This window comes from Mixophyes fleayi, chromosome 10 (genome assembly GCF_038048845.1).
Source record: "Mixophyes fleayi isolate aMixFle1 chromosome 10, aMixFle1.hap1, whole genome shotgun sequence".
In the NCBI taxonomy this organism is placed as follows: domain Eukaryota; kingdom Metazoa; phylum Chordata; class Amphibia; order Anura; family Limnodynastidae; genus Mixophyes; species Mixophyes fleayi.
This window is the reverse complement of record NC_134411.1, coordinates 39,978,735-40,000,895: the sequence shown is the minus strand read 5'-3', so window position 1 is coordinate 40,000,895 and position 22,161 is coordinate 39,978,735. Positions and strand designations below refer to the sequence as shown.

Sequence of the window (22,161 nt, the reverse complement as noted above, 5' to 3'; positions counted from 1 at the left end):
GAGATGTGTTAATAAAAGTTATTGAAGTTCATGTGTAATAGAATATATTTAAGCTGTAGGTTGCAGACTCATTCAATAACAATCTGCAGATAATTCTGTCCCTACAAATAACTTCTTACATATTGATGTTATACATTGTTCCTGTGAATCTAGCACAGGGGTGTGTGTGAGTTTAGGGGTTATTCATGTTTATAAAAGTCACTATTCCTACATATTGTGGCATTTCTAATAATGATAATGGCTACAATTACACCGGCAGCACTGATCACCCATTCAGACAATACACTAGAACGCGGGCAAGACAGAGCCTTAAGGGAACTTTTGGGCATTCTGGGCACACACTTTCAACCAGTATTCTGCAGATTATAATCAGTTGGAATGACTATAGGGCAATTCAGATCTATTAGTTGCAGAATGCACAGCTTTTATTCTCTTTTTGTAAACTTCTGCATCAATCATATCAAAATAAATAATTTACAAACAAAATATTTTTTAACTGTTAAGATTGTCTCTTTCTCAGGGAGAGAGATTTAGTTAGATCATTATTATATTTATTACCACTGACATGAGGTTGATGTGAAGACACTGACACACTCTATTCCCTGACATTGCCTTATGTTGCTGTATGAATTACTGAAGAGTTCATGTGAGCTTTCCTGACAATTCACAACAACTACAATGCAGCAAAAGCGATAATTTTCTACTTAAAAACAAATATACTTGTTGAGTTTCCTGTGCATTTCTAAACCTTGATGGACATTTGCATTATAGAAAACAATTGTACTTTGCAGCAGTGTGTACAGGGAATTTATAAAATATGTAAGATTAAAATAGAAAAGATAGCTCAGGTAATGCTTCAGTACTGCTGCACAGCTATGTAGGAAATGCAGTCAGCACAGGAGTGTACAGTAGTCTGGATTACTAATAGTCACAGAGAGTATTCACAGAATATTTTCCCCAATACACCCTAGAAAGATTGTGTCCAAAGAGCTGTAATCAGCTTCTATAAGACTATAGACATGTCACATGCTGATTGGCATCTTTACATTTATCCAGTGGCAGAATTATAGACAGCTGAGATTGATTTGCATATTATTTCTGCAACACTAAATCTAAGCCATTCGGACAATTTCAGAATCGACCGCATCGATTTGCCCTCCTCTATTCCTAATTAAAAGAAATTAGTATTTTTATGTAAAGAAAAATTTAAAATGTTTTAATGCAGTATGTGGAATCTTAATGATATAACATAAATACATTCTTTATCACTTACCTTAAACATAGCATTTGTGTAACAATATTGTTTAGTGGAACTTCCATCATATTCTGATTTACAGTGCACACTCCTCCAATTATGATGTCTCCATCTTGAAAATATTCATAATCTTCATATGTTTTCCTTATTTGCAGATGACACGCTGGTAACGTGTTCTGCGTAACAGGTCTGCAGGGTGTCACCCACAGGATCATTAAAGACAGCAGAGCTTTAAGTAAATATTTGACCACTGTAGTTACAGCCATTGTTACAATAGACAGCACAATGTATCCCAAAGTCACACAGACAATCAAATCACAAATGTAAAATTTAGAGAAGAAATATGTCACACAGGACACTGAACCCTGATGCATCTGTCTGTTAGTGTAATGACTCTGGATCATCTCACTGCCTTTTATAACAGATCTCCTGAATTTTGTGGCAGGTGTTTGACTATTCTGCCCTACTCTTAAAATATAATACACGTTCAACAAATATTCTGAAATATAAATACTTGGTTGAAATTAATATTTCTATTTGCAATTTTTATGTTGTCCATAATTTCCTTTTTAAATAAAAGACAGGGAACGGATACATGCAATGTAGCAAATATTTTAAATAGTGGTACAATCAAATGTTTATAAAATCCCTGTTAGGAATATACTCATAACAAGTATATTAATTTATCCCTAATATATGCACTTGCTGAATATGGGACTTTTGGCTCAGTAAGAGGTGGTACAACCTGGAGATGGGGTAATCCCCATTTTGGATATGGATACTTTAAATTCAACAAAGGTACAGTGAGCTAGAAAGTTTCATTATATCTATGTTCTTTAAAAGCACTGATTTCTGGCAGCTGAGTGTAGGTGTAGTGCAGAGGTGCTTAACCTCTTTTAGCCAAGTCATTGTGTCATTGTTCTGGAACCCAAATGTCAGAATGAAATTATTCTTGCACCCCAAAAGAGTGGTTCCTAATAAAATGTATGGTTTATTTGACATTGCAGGGCACCCAAATACAACCCACAGTTTGGTGTATTATGGGTAATAGGTAAGGGTGTGCACCGGGCACTTTTAGTGTTTTGGGTTTTGGGTTTTGGGTTCTGATTAGCTTGAGGTTTTAGGTTCTGATTTGTTTTGCCAAAACACCTGATGAAAGGTTTTGGTTCTGATTTAGGGTTTTGGGTTCTGATTTATTTTTAAAAAAGCATAAAAAGTGCTAAAATCTAGTTTTTTGTTTGTTTTTCACTCCTACGCTATTATTAACCTCAATAACATTCAATAACAATAATTTCCACTAATTTCCAGTCTATTCTGAACACCTCACACCTCACAATATTGTTTTTAGTCCAAAACATTGCACCGAGGTAGCTTTCTGCGTAGTGGAGTGGGCCGGGTACACAATTTGGTACCGGGGCCACAATACCTCCGCCTTCAAATGGTCTCAATTCCACTGCACAGCTTCCTGCTCCTACATCCTCTGCAGAATATACAGGGTGTAGTTCTAGCGTGTCAATACCTCTTGTTTTAGACGATGACAGGTCATTTTGATTAATTTTGGATTTGGCAGTAACAGTCAACGTTTTTTAATATCTGGACTGCGTAGTGGAGTGGCCCCGGTACCCAATTTGGTAACAATACCTCCTCCAACCATGGTACAGACCATTCATCATTGAGATCCCATGAAGTATGTTAAAGGCAGACAGGGTCGAAGTGTTATTTGTTGACTTTGGGAACAAAAAAACTGTCCCTGTTGCAAATCTTCGTGCAATGAAGAGTGACTTTTTCATTTAAAGGCTCAAGCTTTCAAGTGTAGTGTTTATAAGTTATATTATACTTTTGGTTTAATTTGTTTAATTTGTTTTAATTTTGTTTTACTTGGTGCTCATGGCAAATGACTGTTGGACGGTCAATTGTTTGGTGAAAGACATAGCGGTCTTACGACTTCCCCTCTGGGAAGATGACCGACTAACAGCAGCAACAGCAGCAGTGGCAGTAGTAGGCGTACCGCTGCAGGATTCCTCGGATGAATCCCGTATTGAAGAGGACTCAGTCTGGCTGGTGACATGGCCTGCAGGACTAAATCTGATGGAGATCGTGGAGGAAGTTGACGAGGAGGGTGTTGGTGGTGTGTATCCAACAGGACCAAGGGATTTAGGTGTCCCTGGACTGATGACGGTCCTAGCCCCAGTTCCTGAACTAACCACTGAACTATGAAGGTTATTCAGGTGACGTATAAGGGAGGATGTCCCTAGGTGGCCAAGATCCTTACCCCTGCTTATTTGAGCTTTACATAAGCTACATATGGCCATACATTTGTTGTCAGGATTTGGATAAAAATAACTCCAGACCGAAGAGGTGCATTTTTTGGTCTTCTGACCAGGCATGACGATGGGCTTTTTCATCCCATGGACAACAGCTGTTTCTCCCCCTGGTGCCTCATTTACAATAACCACATCAGCATCCTCATCATCAAGTTCCTCCACAGCGCCAGCTACATCAATAGCCTCCTCCCGGTGTACAACATTGACACCTTGATTATCCAAATCTGGATCTACACTGTGGGTGATCCTTCCAGCATATGCAGAGGGTGTGCTGCAAATGGTAGATGGAGTCGCCTCTTCCCGTACAGTGATGGGAAGGTCAGGCTTATCAACCACCAACACCCTTGGACTCGCCTTGGGAATTTGTGATGTCATCTGTTTAGAAGACAGAGTTGTTTGCTGTTTTGTTGTTGTTGCTGACAGCATAACTCTCTTCAATTTTTTTGAGAGGGGGGGAGGAGGAGGGCTTAGATCCTTGGGTGAAGCTGAACCACTAGTCCTGAACACGGGCCAGGGCCTAAGCCATTCCTTGCCACTCCGTGTCGTAAATGGCATATTGGCAAGTTTTCGTTTCTCCTCAGATGTTTTTAATTTTCTTTTTTTGGAAATTTTAGTCAACTTTGGTTTTTTGGATTTTACATGCCCTGTACTAGGAGATTGGACATCGGCCTTGGCAGACGACGTTGATGGTATTTCATCTTCTATGTCATGACTAGTGGCAGCAGCTTCAGCATTAGGAGGAAGTGGTTCTTGATCTTTCCCTACTTTATCCTCCAAATTTTGGTACTCCATTATATGCAGCACAAGAGAGCGTACCCCTAAACCACACACACTGGGCAAAGCCTTTACAAATTATCTGCGGCACAGGAGAGTACCACTGGACTGTAGTTATACAGCAGTACCTATTTTTAGTGACAGCTGCAAGAGTGAACGTAGTGTGAATTTGAATTGAAATAGTACTACCTAATTTTTGTGACAGCTGGAAGAGTGAACGTAATGTGACTTTGAATTGAAATAGTACTACCTATTTTTTGTGACAGCTGCAAGAGTGAACGTAGTGTGACTTTGAATTGAAATAGTACTACCTATTTTTTTAACCTAATTTTTTTTTTTTTTGTATAATTTTTTTATAATTTTTTTATATTTATTTTTTTATAACTTTTTAATAATTTTTTTATAACTTTGGAATAATTTAGAAATAACAATGCCCTTAGCAGAACAGAGCACAGGACACAGCACCACTGGAATCAGCAGGACACAGCACTGCACAAAGCACCACTGGACTCAGCAGGACAGAGCACAGGACACAGCACCACTGGACTCAGCAGGACAGAGCACAGGACACAGCATGTTCATTCCCTCTGATGAAGTTACGTTCCGTAATGAAACGCGTTAGGGGCATAGAGTCAACTATTTAGTTGGTCTCTTATTACCTTTGGTACCGTATTGTGCTATTTTTATTCATTTTCTACATGCTTCAAGTGCCGGCTATATTCCACTCATCATACGCAGGAGTTGACATCACCGGATCAATCTGGAAGTAAATAATTGACTCCGTTGGAATCCTACGGTCTCTTCATACCCCTCTCTCCGTTTGGAGCTTTCTTCCACCACAGTCAGTGGTGGGTCAGGCGGCTACACACGCAGCTGTGAACCGCGGATTACACAAGGACCATCATCTGATGCAGTGCGTGAAGTTATTTGTGAGAGTATTCCGCTAAAGCCTAAAAGGCTGCACTATTATTCACCCACGATTCCAGTCTGCATCATGAAGGAGTGGGACTCCAATCTATAACCATCGGACACACAGTGATCCTACGAAGATGTTTCTCTAATGGTATAAATTAACGGGTGTGTAGAACGACGCATCTAATTTCCAATCAGAGACAGTGAGTACTATAATATATCTTACTCATTTATGTGTCTTTCTCCATCTATGGGGTATGAAGTGGAAGACACTTTTCATGGTGAACTAATACTATAAAACCAACTGGAAGCGGAGGCTTCAGATTATCTTTACTCCGTACGGAGCTATACATATGGCTATATAGATATTATTATCCATCGGAAGAAGTTTATTATTATTATATGTGGACTAATAACTACGGCAATAATCAGCATTTTTTTCTGGGAGGAATTTGCAGAACAATGCTCAATTCTTATATGTTTTGACCACAATATCGGCTACAAGGTATACAGCTGTTATACATATCGCTAATAGTAGCGGTGTGGTTCCAACAATTTAGACTCATGAGCACTATTTTACATGTTTTTTTACAGCCAATGAATTGTTATATCATTCTATGTCACAGTGCACTGTGACGTAGTTTCTGTATATCTTTCCTCCTATTACCATCATTTAAGCATCAATAGGTAATATATGTATGATTTTATTGTGATATTAAATACTATTTTATACATTTGACCACTCGTGATCTGCTATTTATGCTCTACTAGCCCATACTGGAAGATAGTTAGATTTGAGCGCTGCATTCGTTTTTTGTTGTTAATTCTGTTTGTTGGTGGGCGCAGCCCCTTGGTTTTTGCAGCAGCTTGTCTTCTGTCCAATATAACATTGGGAGAACATTATTAACCAGTTGTCTCCCCTCTATTCCATTCATCTTTACTTGTACTATATTGGCGCCATATCAGGGGTATTTTTCTGTTGTTTACAGGACACAGCACCACTGGACTGGACTGAGCAGAACACAGCACAGCACAGCACAGCACAGCACGAGAAATCACAGGACAGAGGACCACCTAACACACCCTCCCTCTTTCCTGATCAATGCCCGAGTGAAGTTGGCGGCGGCAAGCGCGGAATTTAAAGGATCCGGGTATCGCGAGATCCGACAGCGGGATTATGAGTCAGAGCCTCGTTTTAAGTTTCGGAATCGGCGTGATCTGACTCGGAATTACACTGTTTGGGTGGGCTCGGATTCCAGACATCCGAGCCCGCTCATCCTTAGTAATAAGGGCTATAAATGAATAAAACAAGTGTAACAATTACTTTGGGTGAATGTGTTATGAATATTTTTGCCTGGACTGCAACAAGGATGTGTATTTATTTGTTCATCCTTCTCTCCTGCTGGGAGTCCTTATTGTTGAAAATGATTAAATGATTTTCATAAAGAACAGGTGGCCTCCTCCCTGAACTGGTAATTTGCCTGGGCAAGGCCACGTACATAAAATACAGTTAACATACACTAAGCGCGCACCTTCTCACATACCCCAGGAGAAAGGGGCTTCTGTATTCCCTTCACTGGATAGATGACCCTTATCTCTCTCCTCAAATGGAGTTCCTATAGTCTGACTCATGGGAATATAAAACAAATGGAGAAGTAATAGTGCAGATTGTCTACAATATAAATATATAAAAGTCCACAAAGTTCCCGGTCAGAAAGTGTATTCTTCAACCTCGTGATGAAAACGAAGAAATACCACCGCAATTCTTGTGACTTTTTACACCATCTCCCCCAAGGATGTATGCTTACAAGATGTTAGCTTTAATAGGGCATCTCTAGTAATCCTTCCTGTATACCGCTTTCAAGTTCCTCCACAGAGTATAAACATGATATGCCAGAAAAGAAGAAATAAGAACCATCTGGTGCATTATCATAAAACACCATTTAATAAAAATGTATTATCTCCAAAACACAGAGACCTATACATATAAAACATGACATCAAGGTTATCCAAAAATGGTAATGTGTATACTCATACCAGATGAATTCAGGATATTCGCAAGAAAATTTCCTCCACGATGTCAGTTCACCAATGTAACGAAATCCCGCTTACACTTATCCTTCCAACGCGTTTCGACTCAGAGTCTTTTTCAAGGTAGGATAATAGTGTATTATCACCTCTATATATATCCATGTTTGTAGCGTGATTTTCATAGTAAACTCCGCCCTACTTCCTTTACCTTCATAACGAGGCTTGGATGTAAAAAAAAACCCACGTCACTTCCGGTATACACGCGTCCCATAACAAATCTAACCCTACTTCCTTATCAACCTGAAAACGAGGCTTGGATATATTCCAGAGGCACTCGTCACTTCCGGTATAGGGTATTATGTACCTAAGAACTTTATTAGCAGGGACTAAAATATCCTAGTAGATTTCCTGTTGGCTCAAAAAACGGGGATAGAAACAGCTAAATCATCTGTTTCAATTGCTGTCATAATTTGGACCTACTTAAAAAGAGGTTAATATGCAATCTTCCTTGATTCCATCTGAGGATACACATTTACCATGTACACAAAATAATAAAATACAAAATGCAAAATACAAAATAATAATATATATATTAAAAACAAGGTAGGTGTATAAAAAAATGTTTGAGCACACCTATATCAACAATCTGGGTACAGAAGAGTCTAAAACAACAATACACATGTACAAATATACATATACATATATAAGAGTATAGGAGGGTAGATAAGAATCCGGATCTCTTAAAATCTGTAGATCTTCCTTTTTTCCTCTTCAATTCTCATCATATTTCCCAATAAATTTCATACAAATTTCTCAGACAAATGAAAGATACATGTAGACATGGAGAGAGGAAAAAGACAAGAGCTTGATTAGAAATGCAGACAAAAAAATCTGTTTGCATCATAAAGCTATTCTATTCTTTATTAACTCAATATAGAGGTTATAATCATATAAACCACTTCAATTCAAACTCTATATTAAGACCCTTAGGGGTTAAGGTATTTAATAAAAAAATCCATTTCATTTCAGCCTTTGAAAGGGAACCAGCCGTATCTCTATTTTTCCAACTACTCTCTATTACCTGTATGCCACAAAATTGTTTGATATGTTCTGGGTTACACATATGTTCAGTTTTAAAGTGATTTGACACTGAATGGGTGTCCAGACCTTTTCGAATATTGTATATATGTTCGCGAATTCTGGTTTTCAGAGGGCGAGACGTCTTCCCTACATAGAATTTGCCACATAGACACTCTATAATATATACAACATTAGCCGTGTGGCATGTAATGAACTGTTTGATCTTAAGTTGGTATTAATTGATGTCTAGACATGTAGTCTTACTTGATTTTGATTTTACTGTTTTACAAGCCAGACACAGTCCACATCTGTGGAAACCAATAGTTCTTATTGATTTCCTATTTTTTTCTGGTAATGAACTTCTTACTAATTGGTCCTTAAGATTAGGGGCTTTTCTGTATACAAAAACGGGTTTTTCTGGTAATGAACTTCCTATAATATTGTCCCTTAACAGAATACCCCAATATTTTGTAATAATTCTCTCAACATGTTTAAACTCCCTATTAAACTGAGATATGAACGCCCAGTCATACTTATGACTTCGATCTTTAATTAGTTTCTCTTTTGGAGTGAAAAGACTGTCCCTATCAATTTTTAACACTTTTTCTTCCACTTGACTTAATGAATTAACATCATAACCTTTATTAGCAAAAACTGTTTTAAGATCTTTAATCTGTTCCCTACAAACATGATCATCACTGCAATTGCGTTTTATTCTTTTCATTTGACCATAGGGTATGTTGTCCAACCACCTATAATAATGATGACTGTCATACTGAATATACCCCATGGTATCAGTAGGCTTCTTATAAGTTTTAGTTTGAATACATTTCTTATCTATATAGATGGTAATATCCAAAAAATGTATACATGACTCACTGAAATTGAAAGTGAGTTCAATAAACTGGTTATTCCTATTTAAATGCTCACAGAAGGCTTGGAGATCCGTCATTGAGCCTCTCCATACAAAGAAAATATCGTCAATGTATCCAAACTGGATCATGAAGGAACCTACAACTTGGCTAAGATTAAGCAGGGTGATGAATGGAAGACTGCTTATCATCCTCAACATGGTCACTGAGTACAGTAAGCCCTTATGCCAGTGGTTCCCAAACTTTTGCAGTTCGCGGCACCCTTAGAGTATCCAAATTTTTTCAAGGCACCCCTCCAAAATAATTATTGAGCAGTCCTGTTTTAGAAGTAGTTGGGTCAAAAAATTGTAATAAGTATTTACAGACAGAAATACTTATTTAGTTGTATGCAAAAATGCCCCCTCTGCATCCAGACACTCTGCCCTCAGGCACTCTGCCCCCTCTGCATCCAGACACACTGCTCTCTCTGCATCCAGACACACTGCCCCCTCTGCATCCAGACACACTGCCCCCTCCTCTACTCTCTGTCACGCTGTCCTCCCTCCTCTGCCCTCTCTCACGCTGCCCCCCCTCCTCTGCCCTCTCTCACGCTGTCTCCTTCTCTGCCCCCTCTCACGCTGTGTCCCCCTCCACTGCCCTCTCTCATGCTATGTCCCCCTCCACTGCCCTCTCACGCTGTGTCCTCCTCCACTGACCCTCTCACACTGTGTCCCCCTCCACTGCCCCTCTCACGCTGTGTCCCCCTCCACTGCCCCTTTCACGCTGTGTCCCCCTCCACTGCCCCTCTCACGCTGTGTCCCCCTCACGCTGTGTCCCCCTCCACTGTCCCTCTCACACTGTGTCCGCCTCCACTGTCCCTCTCACGCTGTGCCCCTCCTCTGTCCCCCTCCTCTGCCCCACTGTGCCCCTCCTCTGCCCCGCTGTCACCCTCCTCTGCCCTCTGTCACGCTGTCCCCTCCTCTGCCCCTCTCACGCTGTCCCCTCCTCTGCCCTCTGTCATGCTGTCCCCTCCTCTGCCCCTCTCACGCTGTCCCCTCCTCTGCCCTCTGTCACGCTGTCCCCTTCCTCTGCTCCGCTGTCCCCATCCTCGGCTCTCTGTCCCCTTCCTCTGCTCTCTGTCCCCTTCCTCTGCTCTCTGTCTCCCCTTCTCTGCCCCGCTGTCCCCATCCTCTGCTCTCTGTCCCCCCTTATCTGCCCGCTATCCCCATCCTCTGCTCTCTGTCCCCCCTTCTCTGCCCGCTGTCACCATCCTCTGCTCTCTGCCCCCCCTTCTCTGCCCCGCTGTCCCCATCCTCTGCTTTCTGTCCCCCCTTCTCTGCCCGCTGTCCCCATCCTCTGCTCTCTGTCCCCCCTTCTCTGCCCGCTGTCCCCATCCTCTGCTCTCTGTCCCCCCTTCTCTGCTCCGCTGTCCCCATCCTCTGCTCTCTGTCCCCTTCCTCTGCTCTCTGTCCCCTTCCTCTACTCTCTGTCTCCCCTTCTCTGCCCCGCTGTCCCCATCCTCTGCTCTCTGTCCCCCCTTATCTGCCCGCTATCCCCATCCTCTGCTCTCTGTCCCCCTTCTCTGCCCGCTGTCAGCATCCTCTGCTCTCTGTCCCCCCTTCTCTGCCCCGCTGTCCCCATCCTCTGCTTTCTGTCCCCCCTTCTCTGCCCGCTGTCCCCATCCTCTGCTCTCTGTCCCCCCTTCTCTGCCCGCTGTCCCCATCCTCTGCTCTCTGTCTCCCCTTCTCTGCCCGCTGTCCCCATCCTCTGCTCTCTGTCCCCCCTTCTCTGCCCCGCTGTCCCCATCCTCTGCTTTCTGTCCCCCCTTCTCTGCCCGCTGTCCCCATCCTCTGCTCTCTGTCTCCCCTTCTCTGCCCGCTGTCCCCATCCTCTGCTCTCTGTCCCCCCTTCTCTGCCCGCTGTCCCCATCCTCTGCTCCCTGTCCCCCCTTCTCTGCCCGCTGTCCCCATCCTCTGCTCTCTGTCCCCCCTTCTCTGCCCGCTGTCCCCATCCTCTGCTCCCTGTCCCCCCTTCTCTGCCCACTGTCCCCATCCTCTGCTCTCTTTCCCCCTTCTCTGCCCGCTGTCCCCATCCTCTGCTCTCTGTCCCCCCTTCTCTGCCCCGCTGTCCTCATCCTCTGCTCTTTGTCCCCCCTTCTCTGCCCGCTGTCCCCATCCTCTGCTCTCTGTCCCCCCTTCTCTGCCCTGCTGTCCCCATCCTCTGCTCCCTGTCCCCCCTTCTCAGCCCGCTGTCCCCATCCTCTGCTCTCTTTCCCCCCTTCTCTGCCCGCTGTCCCCATCCTCTGCTCTCTGTCCCCCCTTCTCTGCCCGCTGTCCCCATCCTCTGCTCCCTGTCCCCCCTTCTCTGCCCGCTGTCCCCATCCTCTGCTCTCTGTCCCCCCTTCTCTGCCCTGCTGTCCCCATCCTCTGCTCCCTGTCCCCCCTTCTCAGCCCGCTGTCCCCATCCTCTGCTCTCTTTCCCCCCTTCTCTGCCCGCTGTCCCCATCCTCTGCTCTCTGTCCCCCCTTCTCTGCCCGCTGTCACCATCCTCTGCTCCCTGTCCCCCCTTCTCTGCCCACTGTTCCCATCCTCTGCTCTCTTTCCCCCTTCTCTGCCCGCTGTCCCCATCCTCTGCTCTCTGTCCCCCCTTCTCTGCCCCGCTGTCCTCATCCTCTGCTCTTTGTCCCCCCTTCTCTGCCCGCTGTCATTATCCTCTGCTCTCTGTCTCCCCTTCTCTGCCCTGCTGTCCCCATCCTCTGCTCTCTGTCCCCCCTTCTCTGCCGCTGTCCCCATCCTCTGCTCCCTGTCCCCCCTTCTCTGCCCGCTGTCCCCATCCTCTGCTCTCTGTCCACCCTTCTCTGCCCTGCTGTCCCCATCCTCTGCTCCCTGTCCCCCCTTCTCTGCCCGCTGTCCCCTCCTCTGCTCTCTTTCCCCCCTTCTCTGCCCGCTGTCCCCATCCTCTGCTCTCTGTCCCCCCTTCTCTGCCCGCTGTCACCATCCTCTGCTCTCTGTCCCCCCTTCTCTGCCCCGCTGTCCCCATCCTCTGCTTTCTGTCCCCCCTTCTCTGCCCGCTGTCCCCATCCTCTGCTCTCTGTCCCCCCTTCTCTGCCCGCTGTCCCCATCCTCTGCTCTCTGTCCCCCCTTCTCTGCCCTGCTGTCCCTATCCTCTGCTCACTGTCTCCCCTTCTCTGCCCGCTGTCCCCATCCTCTGCTCTCTGTCTCCCCTTCTCTGCCCCGCTGTCCCCATCCTCTGCTCTCTGTCCCCCCTTCTCTGCCCGCTGTCCCCATCCTCTGCTCCCTGTCCCCCCTTCTCTGCCCGCTGTCCCCATCCTCTGCTCTCTGTCCCCCCTTCTCTGCCCGCTGTCCCCATCCTCTGCTCCCTGTCCCCCCTTCTCTGCCCACTGTCCCCATCCTCTGCTCTCTTTCCCCCTTCTCTGCCCGCTGTCCCCATCCTCTGCTCTCTGTCCCCCCTTCTCTGCCCCGCTGTCCTCATCCTCTGCTCTTTGTCCCCCCCTTCTCTGCCCGCTGTCATTATCCTCTGCTCTCTGTCTCCCCTTCTCTGCCCTGCTGTCCCCATCCTCTGCTCTCTGTCCCCCCTTCTCTGCCCGCTGTCCCCATCCTCTGCTCCCTGTCCCCCCTTCTCTGCCCGCTGTCCCCATCCTCTGCTCTCTGTCCACCCTTCTCTGCCCTGCTGTCCCCATCCTCTGCTCCCTGTCCCCCCTTCTCTGCCCGCAGTCCCCATCCTCTGCTCTCTTTCCCCCCTTCTCTGCCCGCTGTCCCCATCCTCTGCTCTCTGTCCCCCCCTTCTCTGCCCCGCTGTCCCCATCCTCTGCTCTCTGTCCCCCCTTCTCTGCCCGCTGTCATTATCCTCTGCTCTCTGTCTCCCCTTCTCTGCCCCGCTGTCCCCATCCTCTGCTCTCTGTCCCCCCTTCTCTGCCTGATGTCCCCATCCTCTGCTCTCTGTCCCCCCTTCTCTGCCTGCTGTCCCCATCCTCTGCTCTCTGTCCCCCTTCTCTGCCCGCTGTCCCCATCCTCTGCTCTCTGTCCCCCCTTCTCTGCCCCGCTGTCCTCATCCTCTGCTCTTTGTCCCCCCTTCTCTGCCCGCTGTCATTATCCTCTGCTCTCTGTCTCCCCTTCTCTGCCCTGCTGTCCCCATCCTCTGCTCTCTGTCCCCCCTTCTCTGCCGCTGTCCCCATCCTCTGCTCCCTGTCCCCCCTTCTCTGCCCGCTGTCCCCATCCTCTGCTCTCTGTCCACCCTTCTCTGCCCTGCTGTCCCCATCCTCTGCTCCCTGTCCCCCCTTCTCTGCCCGCTGTCCCCTCCTCTGCTCTCTTTCCCCCCTTCTCTGCCCGCTGTCCCCATCCTCTGCTCTCTGTCCCCCCTTCTCTGCCCGCTGTCACCATCCTCTGCTCTCTGTCCCCCCTTCTCTGCCCCGCTGTCCCCATCCTCTGCTTTCTGTCCCCCCTTCTCTGCCCGCTGTCCCCATCCTCTGCTCTCTGTCCCCCCTTCTCTGCCCGCTGTCCCCATCCTCTGCTCTCTGTCCCCCCTTCTCTGCCCTGCTGTCCCTATCCTCTCCTCACTGTCTCCCCTTCTCAGCCCGCTGTCCCCATCCTCTGCTCTCTGTCTCCCCTTCTCTGCCCCGCTGTCCCCATCCTCTGCTCTCTGTCCCCCCTTCTCTGCCCGCTGTCCCCATCCTCTGCTCCCTGTCCCCCCTTCTCTGCCCGCTGTCCCCATCCTCTGCTCTCTGTCCCCCCTTCTCTGCCCGCTGTCCCCATCCTCTGCTCCCTGTCCCCCCTTCTCTGCCCACTGTCCCCATCCTCTGCTCTCTTTCCCCCTTCTCTGCCCGCTGTCCCCATCCTCTGCTCTCTGTCCCCCCTTCTCTGCCCCGCTGTCCTCATCCTCTGCTCTTTGTCCCCCCTTCTCTGCCCGCTGTCATTATCCTCTGCTCTCTGTCTCCCCTTCTCTGCCCTGCTGTCCCCATCCTCTGCTCTCTGTCCCCCCTTCTCTGCCCGCTGTCCCCATCCTCTGCTCCCTGTCCCCCCTTCTCTGCCTGCTGTCCCCATCCTCTGCTCTCTGTCCACCCTTCTCTGCCCTGCTGTCCCCATCCTCTGCTCCCTGTCCCCCCTTCTCTGCCCGCTGTCCCCATCCTCTGCTCTCTTTCCCCCCTTCTCTGCCCGCTGTCCCCATCCTCTGCTCTCTGTCCCCCCCTTCTCTGCCCCGCTGTCCCCATCCTCTGCTCTCTGTCCCCCCTTCTCTGCCCGCTGTCATTATCCTCTGCTCTCTGTCTCCCCTTCTCTGCCCCGCTGTCCCCATCCTCTGCTCTCTGTCCCCCCTTCTCTGCCTGATGTCCCCATCCTCTGCTTTCTGTCCCCCCTTCTCTGCCTGCTGTCCCCATCCTCTGCTCTCTGTCCCCCCTTCTCTGCCCTGCGCCAGCCATAAAAAAACAGAAAGAACACAGAAACTTACCAATCCGCCGGGCGCCGGGACCCAGCAGCCTCCTCTCTCTGCTGGGTCCCGGCGCCCGGCGGATTGGTAAGTTTCTGTGTTCTTTCTGTTTTTTATGTCTGGCCCGCGGCACCCCAGTGACAGCGCCGCGGCACCCCTGGGAGCCGCGGCGCACAGTTTGGGAACCGCCGCCTTATGCCCTTCAGACTGTGTAAAAACTCTGCCACTTCATATCATCTTGTGGATGACATCATTGATCAATATGATATTATCTATTATCTATTTGGCAGTAGTCTTTTCTGAGTCTCTCCAAGAACCTCTGCCCATATTGATTAAGGGATTTCTATCACTTTTGCACCTGTTACCCAGTTAACTAATAAGAAACATCCATTTGTCTGGACTCAAGTAGCTCAAGACTCCTTTTCTACCTGAAGGGAAGATTTACTTCTGATTGACTCCCTTCAGTATTTAAGGCAGGGAGGGCTTAGCCCCCCTGCCAGTTATAGTGTTCTTTTACCAGTTTGCTAACCTGCTTCTGTGCTGTGTTTGGTGAAAACCTTTTGATTGACTTCTGTGTATGACCTCTGCCTGTTACCTGGACCTTGAACCATTGTTTGTTGCCCTCACCTTCTGCCTGTTACCTGGACTTGAACCATCGCTTGTTGCCCTCACCTTCTGCCTTTTACCCGGATTTGCATCGTTGTCTGTGGCCCTGACCCTGCTTGTATCTGATGTTTCCGCCTGTGCTCTGTTAGGCCAGTCAGACATTACCATCTCTGTTCCAGACTGCAGACCTCTGGCCTGTCCCTACTCCGTGTATTACCTCCCGTTCCTGTGTGCCGCTGTGTGACGATAAAGTTGTACTACCCTGAGTGTAAGACCTGGGGGCATCCAAGTACCTGTGAGCATACCAGTCTCTACGGGAAAGGCGGCAGCTATAGGTGAAGACCTCTTCCACTAGTTCTACAAGTTTATGATGCACTGGTGGCCATAACAGTTTGATATATAAACCCAACCTACATGAAAAATAGAGATCCATACATCCAATTTACCATAACTATACTATGAGCATGAGATGAGCAACAACTATCAAATGTTGTATGTTTCTAAACTTCTAAATGTTCTCCAGGTGGCAAATCAGTTTGTGAATTTCATGTGAAAGAAATAGTCAGAATTTATAGCAGACCCAGAAGAGGCCATTAGGACATCCATCCGATGCTGCTGCCGGCCTCAATTTTCTCTCCCGCTGCTCTATCCCTGCTGTCTCCCTCCAGCAGTCCCTACATTGGCTCTCCATAACCTACAGAATTAAATTTAAACTCCTCATCTTCATAGCTCTCAATCAATCCCCCCCTACATCTCCAACCTCATCTCTGCCTACGCTCCTCGCCACCCCCTCCGCTCAGCCAATTACAACCGCCTCACTACTTCACTGATCATATCTTCCCACTCCTGCCTCCAGGACTTTGCCCGTGCTGCTCCTCAGCTGTGGAATGATCTCCCATGCTCCATCAGGTTAGCCTCTACTCTAAAAGGCTTCAAGTATGCCCTTAAGACTAATTTCTTTATTCAAGCCTATCAGCCTTCATCCTAACTCCCTTTTCTCGGCTTTCTTCCCTCTACTCGAAACGAGACCACCCTATTTGTGTCTCCCCTTTTCCTTTAGGATGTAAGCTCTCATGAGCAATGCCCTCTTTCCTTTTGTTTTCCTACTAATATTCTATCAGCCTCTGTACCTCTTGGCCTGCTTCCCTAGCCATATTTTCTTAAGCTTAGGCCTACTTCCCGCTGATTACTACCATCACTTTCACTCACAAAATTCGATCTACATTACCATGTTACCTGTACTTTTATTAATTTGGTATGTCTGGTTTTTGTATGTTTTTCTTCAAGTATCATGTTATGTGTCATGGATCACTGCTTTCTGTAGAGGGTACATTCCAAGAAGCATGAGGCATGAAAGATATAGACATTTTCATTTCTTGCACAACTTCATAAAAAGCAGAAGCATTTAAGTACAATAATGGCTGCTGAATTCCATTTTGTAATCCAGATTGATTATTTAAACAATTCTATATTAATTATAATGATTCTAACCTATCTTAGCACCAATCTTAGCACCAAAGGGAAATACATACACCCATTTAGAGTTAGGTATAAGTCCATTTTGTAATATACAAATTTCAGTACTGCGCATGCATAATAAATTGCGCTTCCCTATGGGGGTAGTATAGTTCCCACTTCTATGCTGTCTCCACTTACATTTTTTTTCCTGTTTTTCCTGGTTTCCCACAGTGCTTCCAATTATAGGGTATTTTCCCTGTTTTTCCTGGTTTATGCCAGTTTTCCTGCTTTTTCACAACAAAATAGGTATCAATCAGGAAATCTGGAATTTTAAAATGGAAACACTGCTTCAAAGAGACTTGTTAATTACCCAGCAACCACAACCATCAGGTTCTCTAAGAAAATTCACTTCAACTTTTAATGTTGAGCTTTATGTCTGCTTTTAATGGAGAAACAACCTTTAAAACACCCAGTCTCTACTTAGCTCAGTTTCAGGTTAAATACATCAGTGAGAAAGTGAGAATGCTCTGGATATGGAGGAAGCCAGCTGGGCAGGAAACTTCTGTTGGAAAGGTGGTCTTAACATTATGATGAAATTTTGCAAAATTACTGCAAACCAAATTTTGAAAGACTCTCATCTCTAATCACAGAAGAACTTGTGTGTGTAGGTTAGCTTTCTTTTAATAGAGAAGGCACAAAACATCATAACAACCCTCTATATTAGAAGCAAAATACATTTCTCCTAGTTTTGGTTGGAACCATGAGAAAAGTTCTCCTTGAGAACCTCTCAAATGGGTCATGAAGCTCGGGATAGGGTTGTGTTATTTTGCTTCAGTCTTTTTTTTAATTGCATTTGGACTACTTTAGATCAAGAGAGGACTTAAATCTAAATATGTTTGTTTTACATCTGTTGAAGACCAAAGACTATGACATTGCTTGATTGTGCATAGAAGGAATACTAGAGGGTCAGATAATGTAATTTTTTAACAGATATGTAATTGTCAGAAGTCTTGTTGACTTCAAAATCAGTCCTCAAATTCTCCTCCTCGAACAACACAAAAAGTTGCCTCCTGAACAGTACTCTTCTGAACCAACTTTTTGTGTATTTTCAGTGATTACTAATTTAAAATTAAGTTATCCAAGCTAATTGCCAACTTGCCTAGTGAGGGTTGGATGCCAGATTTCTTGAGGAAGCAGAATGGTTTTTCTTCTGGCAAAGAAATCTGACAAATTGTTTGAAGCCCTGAATTTAAAAACTATCTGCCACTGACAACACAGTAATAGTCAGTTCCTGTAGAAACTTAAGGGTAGAGGCGATATTAATAAAGCTTCTCTGGCCCTAATTGAACATAGTTGCTGGTTAGAACTATACATTAAACTTAGTTATAATTCCTTAATTCCTGTATCTCCACTAGCCCTTTGATGTTTTAGTTGTATGCTAAAAGTCAACATATTGAATATATTTGTTACATATAAATACAGACACAGGACCTGATTAAAATCTGAACACAACTTGCATGCAAGAATCTAGATTTTGTAATAGCAGACTGTGCTCTAAGCAAACAGAGGTGTGCAAACTGAGGTCCCAGCTAAGAAAAGGCTGAGCACCCCTGCCCTACACCCCTAAAGACTGACAGCACCCATAGTGCATGCAATACAGGTAACAGCTTACTCTTTGAGAGTACATTTCTTATAGGGATAACATTTGCTTATGCTATAATTGAAAAATTCCTGAAAAATACAAATAGAAATATTATTTTCAATCATATATTTATATGTCAGCTTATATATCAGCTTTATCTGCTGTGCATGTATTTTATTTTAAGAGCAGGACAGAATAGTCAAACACCTGACACTAAATTCAAGAGATCTGTTATAAAAGACAGTGAGATGATTCAGCGTCATTACACTAACAGACAGATGCATCAGGTTTCATTGTCCTGTGTGACATATTTTTCCACTGAATATTACATTCATGGTTTGATGATCTACATTATATTGGAACAATGGGTACAACAACAGCGGACAATTATTCATTGAAAATCCTGCTGTATTTAATGATCATGTGTGTGACATTCTCTAGACTTGTTACCCAAAGCACGTTACCAGCGTGTCATCTGCAATTAAGAAAAACATTTGAAGACTATGAATATTTTCAAGATGGAGACATCATAATTGGAGGAGTATTCACTGTGAATCAGTATGTGGTGCCAATTCCACAAAACAAAATAATCAAACAAATCATGTGTTTAATGTAAGTAATATTGGATATATACACTTTACAACATTTATTTAATCTTTTAAATTTTTAAAAATGAGCAAATTATTTGCTGCATTTGAAACGGAGCAAATGTTTGCACATTGATAAATAACACATTCACAAATTATTCTGCCATTCACATAGCAAGAGGAGGACATATCAGAGAAAATAGTGTGTCAGTGAGTTCACAGCAACCTCATGTCAATGGAAATAAACTTCAGCAAATTGTCACCAAGACAGAGAAAATCTATTAGCACCATTTGCAGATGGTGGAAGCACCTAAAGTGCCCTATATATAACAGCTTTATCAGTGGCCAGAATGTTCACTATGTATCACTGAAACCCTTTCTTTCCCATGTTTTACTGCATTGTCTGAATGTGTGTTCAGTGTTGTCAATTTAACATTACATTGTAAGGAATCATTTGTAGGAACAGAATTATTTTCAAATAATTATTAAAGGAGTCTGCTACCTACAACTTTATTTTGTTCTGTTGCACATAAACGTCAGTAATTTCACTATGTATTTTCATTCAGCATTTTATACTTTTTAACCATGTAAGTATATAATCAGGCAAAGATGTCAATATTTTTCTTTTAAGTTATAATTCAAACACAGTTCTGTGCTGCAGGTTTCCTCTATAAGTTAGTAAGCTAATAACTATGAGATGATTGTTTAAAGAAGTGATCTGTATCAGAGAGACAAAGACGTTATGGAAGGTAAAAGTTATACAGTTTGATGCGTTGAGGTGTACAGTACCTGCAAAAAAACCAAATGACATACTACTTGCAGTTCAGTTCCTGAAATACGCACTAATGCTAGTACAATGCATATAAATGTGTCAGACCATGTCAGCACATTCACTCACATTTTCCCTTGTGTTCAGGTACAAGGGATGAGCAATGAGTTGTGGAAAGGTTTTGCACACTTCTTTCTCAATTCAATGTTTTAAACACGATGGGGATCATGTAGAGTACATCTGTTTTCTTTGCTTAAAATACAAATTTTTTTTGCATTGGGGCTATATAATAATTCTCTGGTTGCATTTCATACTTGTAATCTTTTCCACCTTCATTAGACTGTAGAATAATATTGCAATCATACAGTAGTGAGGAGACAGTTGCGGTGTGTTTGCAATTAATTACAATTTAAATGCTAAGTGTAAATGTTGCATTTTTCTCCTAACACTACAAGCACCCACTATACTGGTTCGTTATTATCAAATGTGCATTTAATAATTTATGGGTCTACAAAGAGATATGACATTGCAGTTATACATATTGGTTCAGACACTTTGTTATAAACACTTTTTACAACTATACAAGTCTGTTTCCATCTTACCCCTATTTTTCACCTTAATTTGGAGGTCAAAGGAATTTATTTCCCATGTATTTCATCTATCAATTTTAAGTTGTTATTGTTGACATTAAGAATTACTATAAATTCCTACAATAGATGGGAAGAGAACATATGTTACGTTGCAAATTGAATAATATATACCACACACTTCTATCTTATGAAATTGGCTTAAATCGATACTAGAGAGTTTGTCTTAAATACTAGAGAGTTTGTCTTAAATTATAGAGACCACTCTGAAGACAGAGAATCATTTAATATTCAATATTTATGTTGAGAATCTAATCCAAGTAGCATATATTATATGCTAAATATACAATGGATAGCAGCAAAATTATAGTAATGTGTGGTTTCAGAATTTTGATTCCAAATTTTGGTTTGGGAAGTTCCTGAACCACAATAAAATAAATGGTTAATATAAAAATCCAATAGGATATTATATACATGTATTGAGGAAGTTGTAAATTGGGGAGAATAATTAGAATGCACTTAGCCCTGAGTTACAAGGATTCCGGATTAATTACTGAAAACTCTGTAATAAAAAGTTATGTGCACTTGGGATTATTCCGCATATTAAAACTTTCATTGGATCAGTCTATAAATTTAAATAGCCAAAGATCAAGTTGAAATGGGATGCAATAATATGTAACAGTTGAACACACAAATTATTTGATAAAACTTTAATTGAAAGAAGAACTCACTACTTCTTTCTTCACGATTTATATATTGTACCTCTAATATTTCACTGCATGATTGGGGGGGTGACTAAACTTATCATAATAAACTTTATACATTTTAAAGTTACTAGCTTTTGAGCTGCATATAAATATTAAAACTTTTGGTAATCAGAGTGCACCATTAAGAGACGACTACTTTCTTTTCTGCTTCTTGTGGTTGTACACGACTTTGGTATTAGGATAGCACCCCCCTAACTTAATATGGACTAATGGAGTAGAGTAATATTGAAGGTATTATGGGGGAGATCCCAAACACATGAAGGTTATCCATTTCTAGATCTCAAAATTACAATTACATAATTTATTGTGTATTTCCCACAATGGTCAATTTCAAAAATATAATGAAAAGACTTTGTGGGATAGAAGGAAATACCAGTGTGGACATTTTTCTTTAGGTTTTGGATATGACAAACATCCGAGAACAGTTGAACATGAGTGGTTATTAGATAAGTGTGTAAGTCCATGTTGTCTGTACCACCTTATTGTCTTCGTATGTATTAATGTTTATAGATGTATGTATATAATGTTCACTGCTGCAACATTGCAACATGTATGGAATCAAGTTTTATTATATAACAATTATTCTGCATTAGAAGTGCAATAAGCTCACCATTAATTAGTCCCAGCACAGAGATAAGTAAACTGTATTTAATGTGTTGTTTCAAATACTTTAAGACATCTGTGCTAAAGGTCAGTGTACCCAGCAAAGAATATAAGCTTTTAGAAATACAGTGATATTGACATGTGGGTGTTTAAAAAAATCTTATTTTGTATTTGCAACCCACTTGTAGCATATTAATCTTCCTAACGACGAAGGATTACATCATTTTTATTTACAAGAAGAATAGAAACTGGATATAAAAATATAAAAAGTTAATTTAATCAATTGGTGAGAACAAGGAATTGTATAATTCACTTGGTCAGTGTTGTTCTGATGATTTCACAAAGAACAAAGGCTTTTGTTACAATAACGCCACCTTAATTATACATCGTCCATATATAATAACTCAAAAACAGGCATGTCTTTAGCTGTCGATGGCAGTAGAGCCATATCTAAGATATACAAGAATATTGTA

At 43.5% G+C, this 22,161-nt stretch overlaps 1 protein-coding gene across 1 annotated transcript in view; it reads left to right on the top strand.

Annotated features, from left to right (window-relative positions):
- LOC142103361 (vomeronasal type-2 receptor 26-like) overlaps positions 1 to 22,161 on the top strand; it is a 50,924-nt gene that overhangs the window by 3,276 nt on the left and 25,487 nt on the right. The window contains exon 2 of the mRNA XM_075187423.1: positions 1,411 to 1,421. Within this exon, the coding sequence (XP_075043524.1) occupies positions 1,411 to 1,421 (11 nt within the window). The remainder of the gene's footprint in view (positions 1 to 1,410; positions 1,422 to 22,161) is intronic.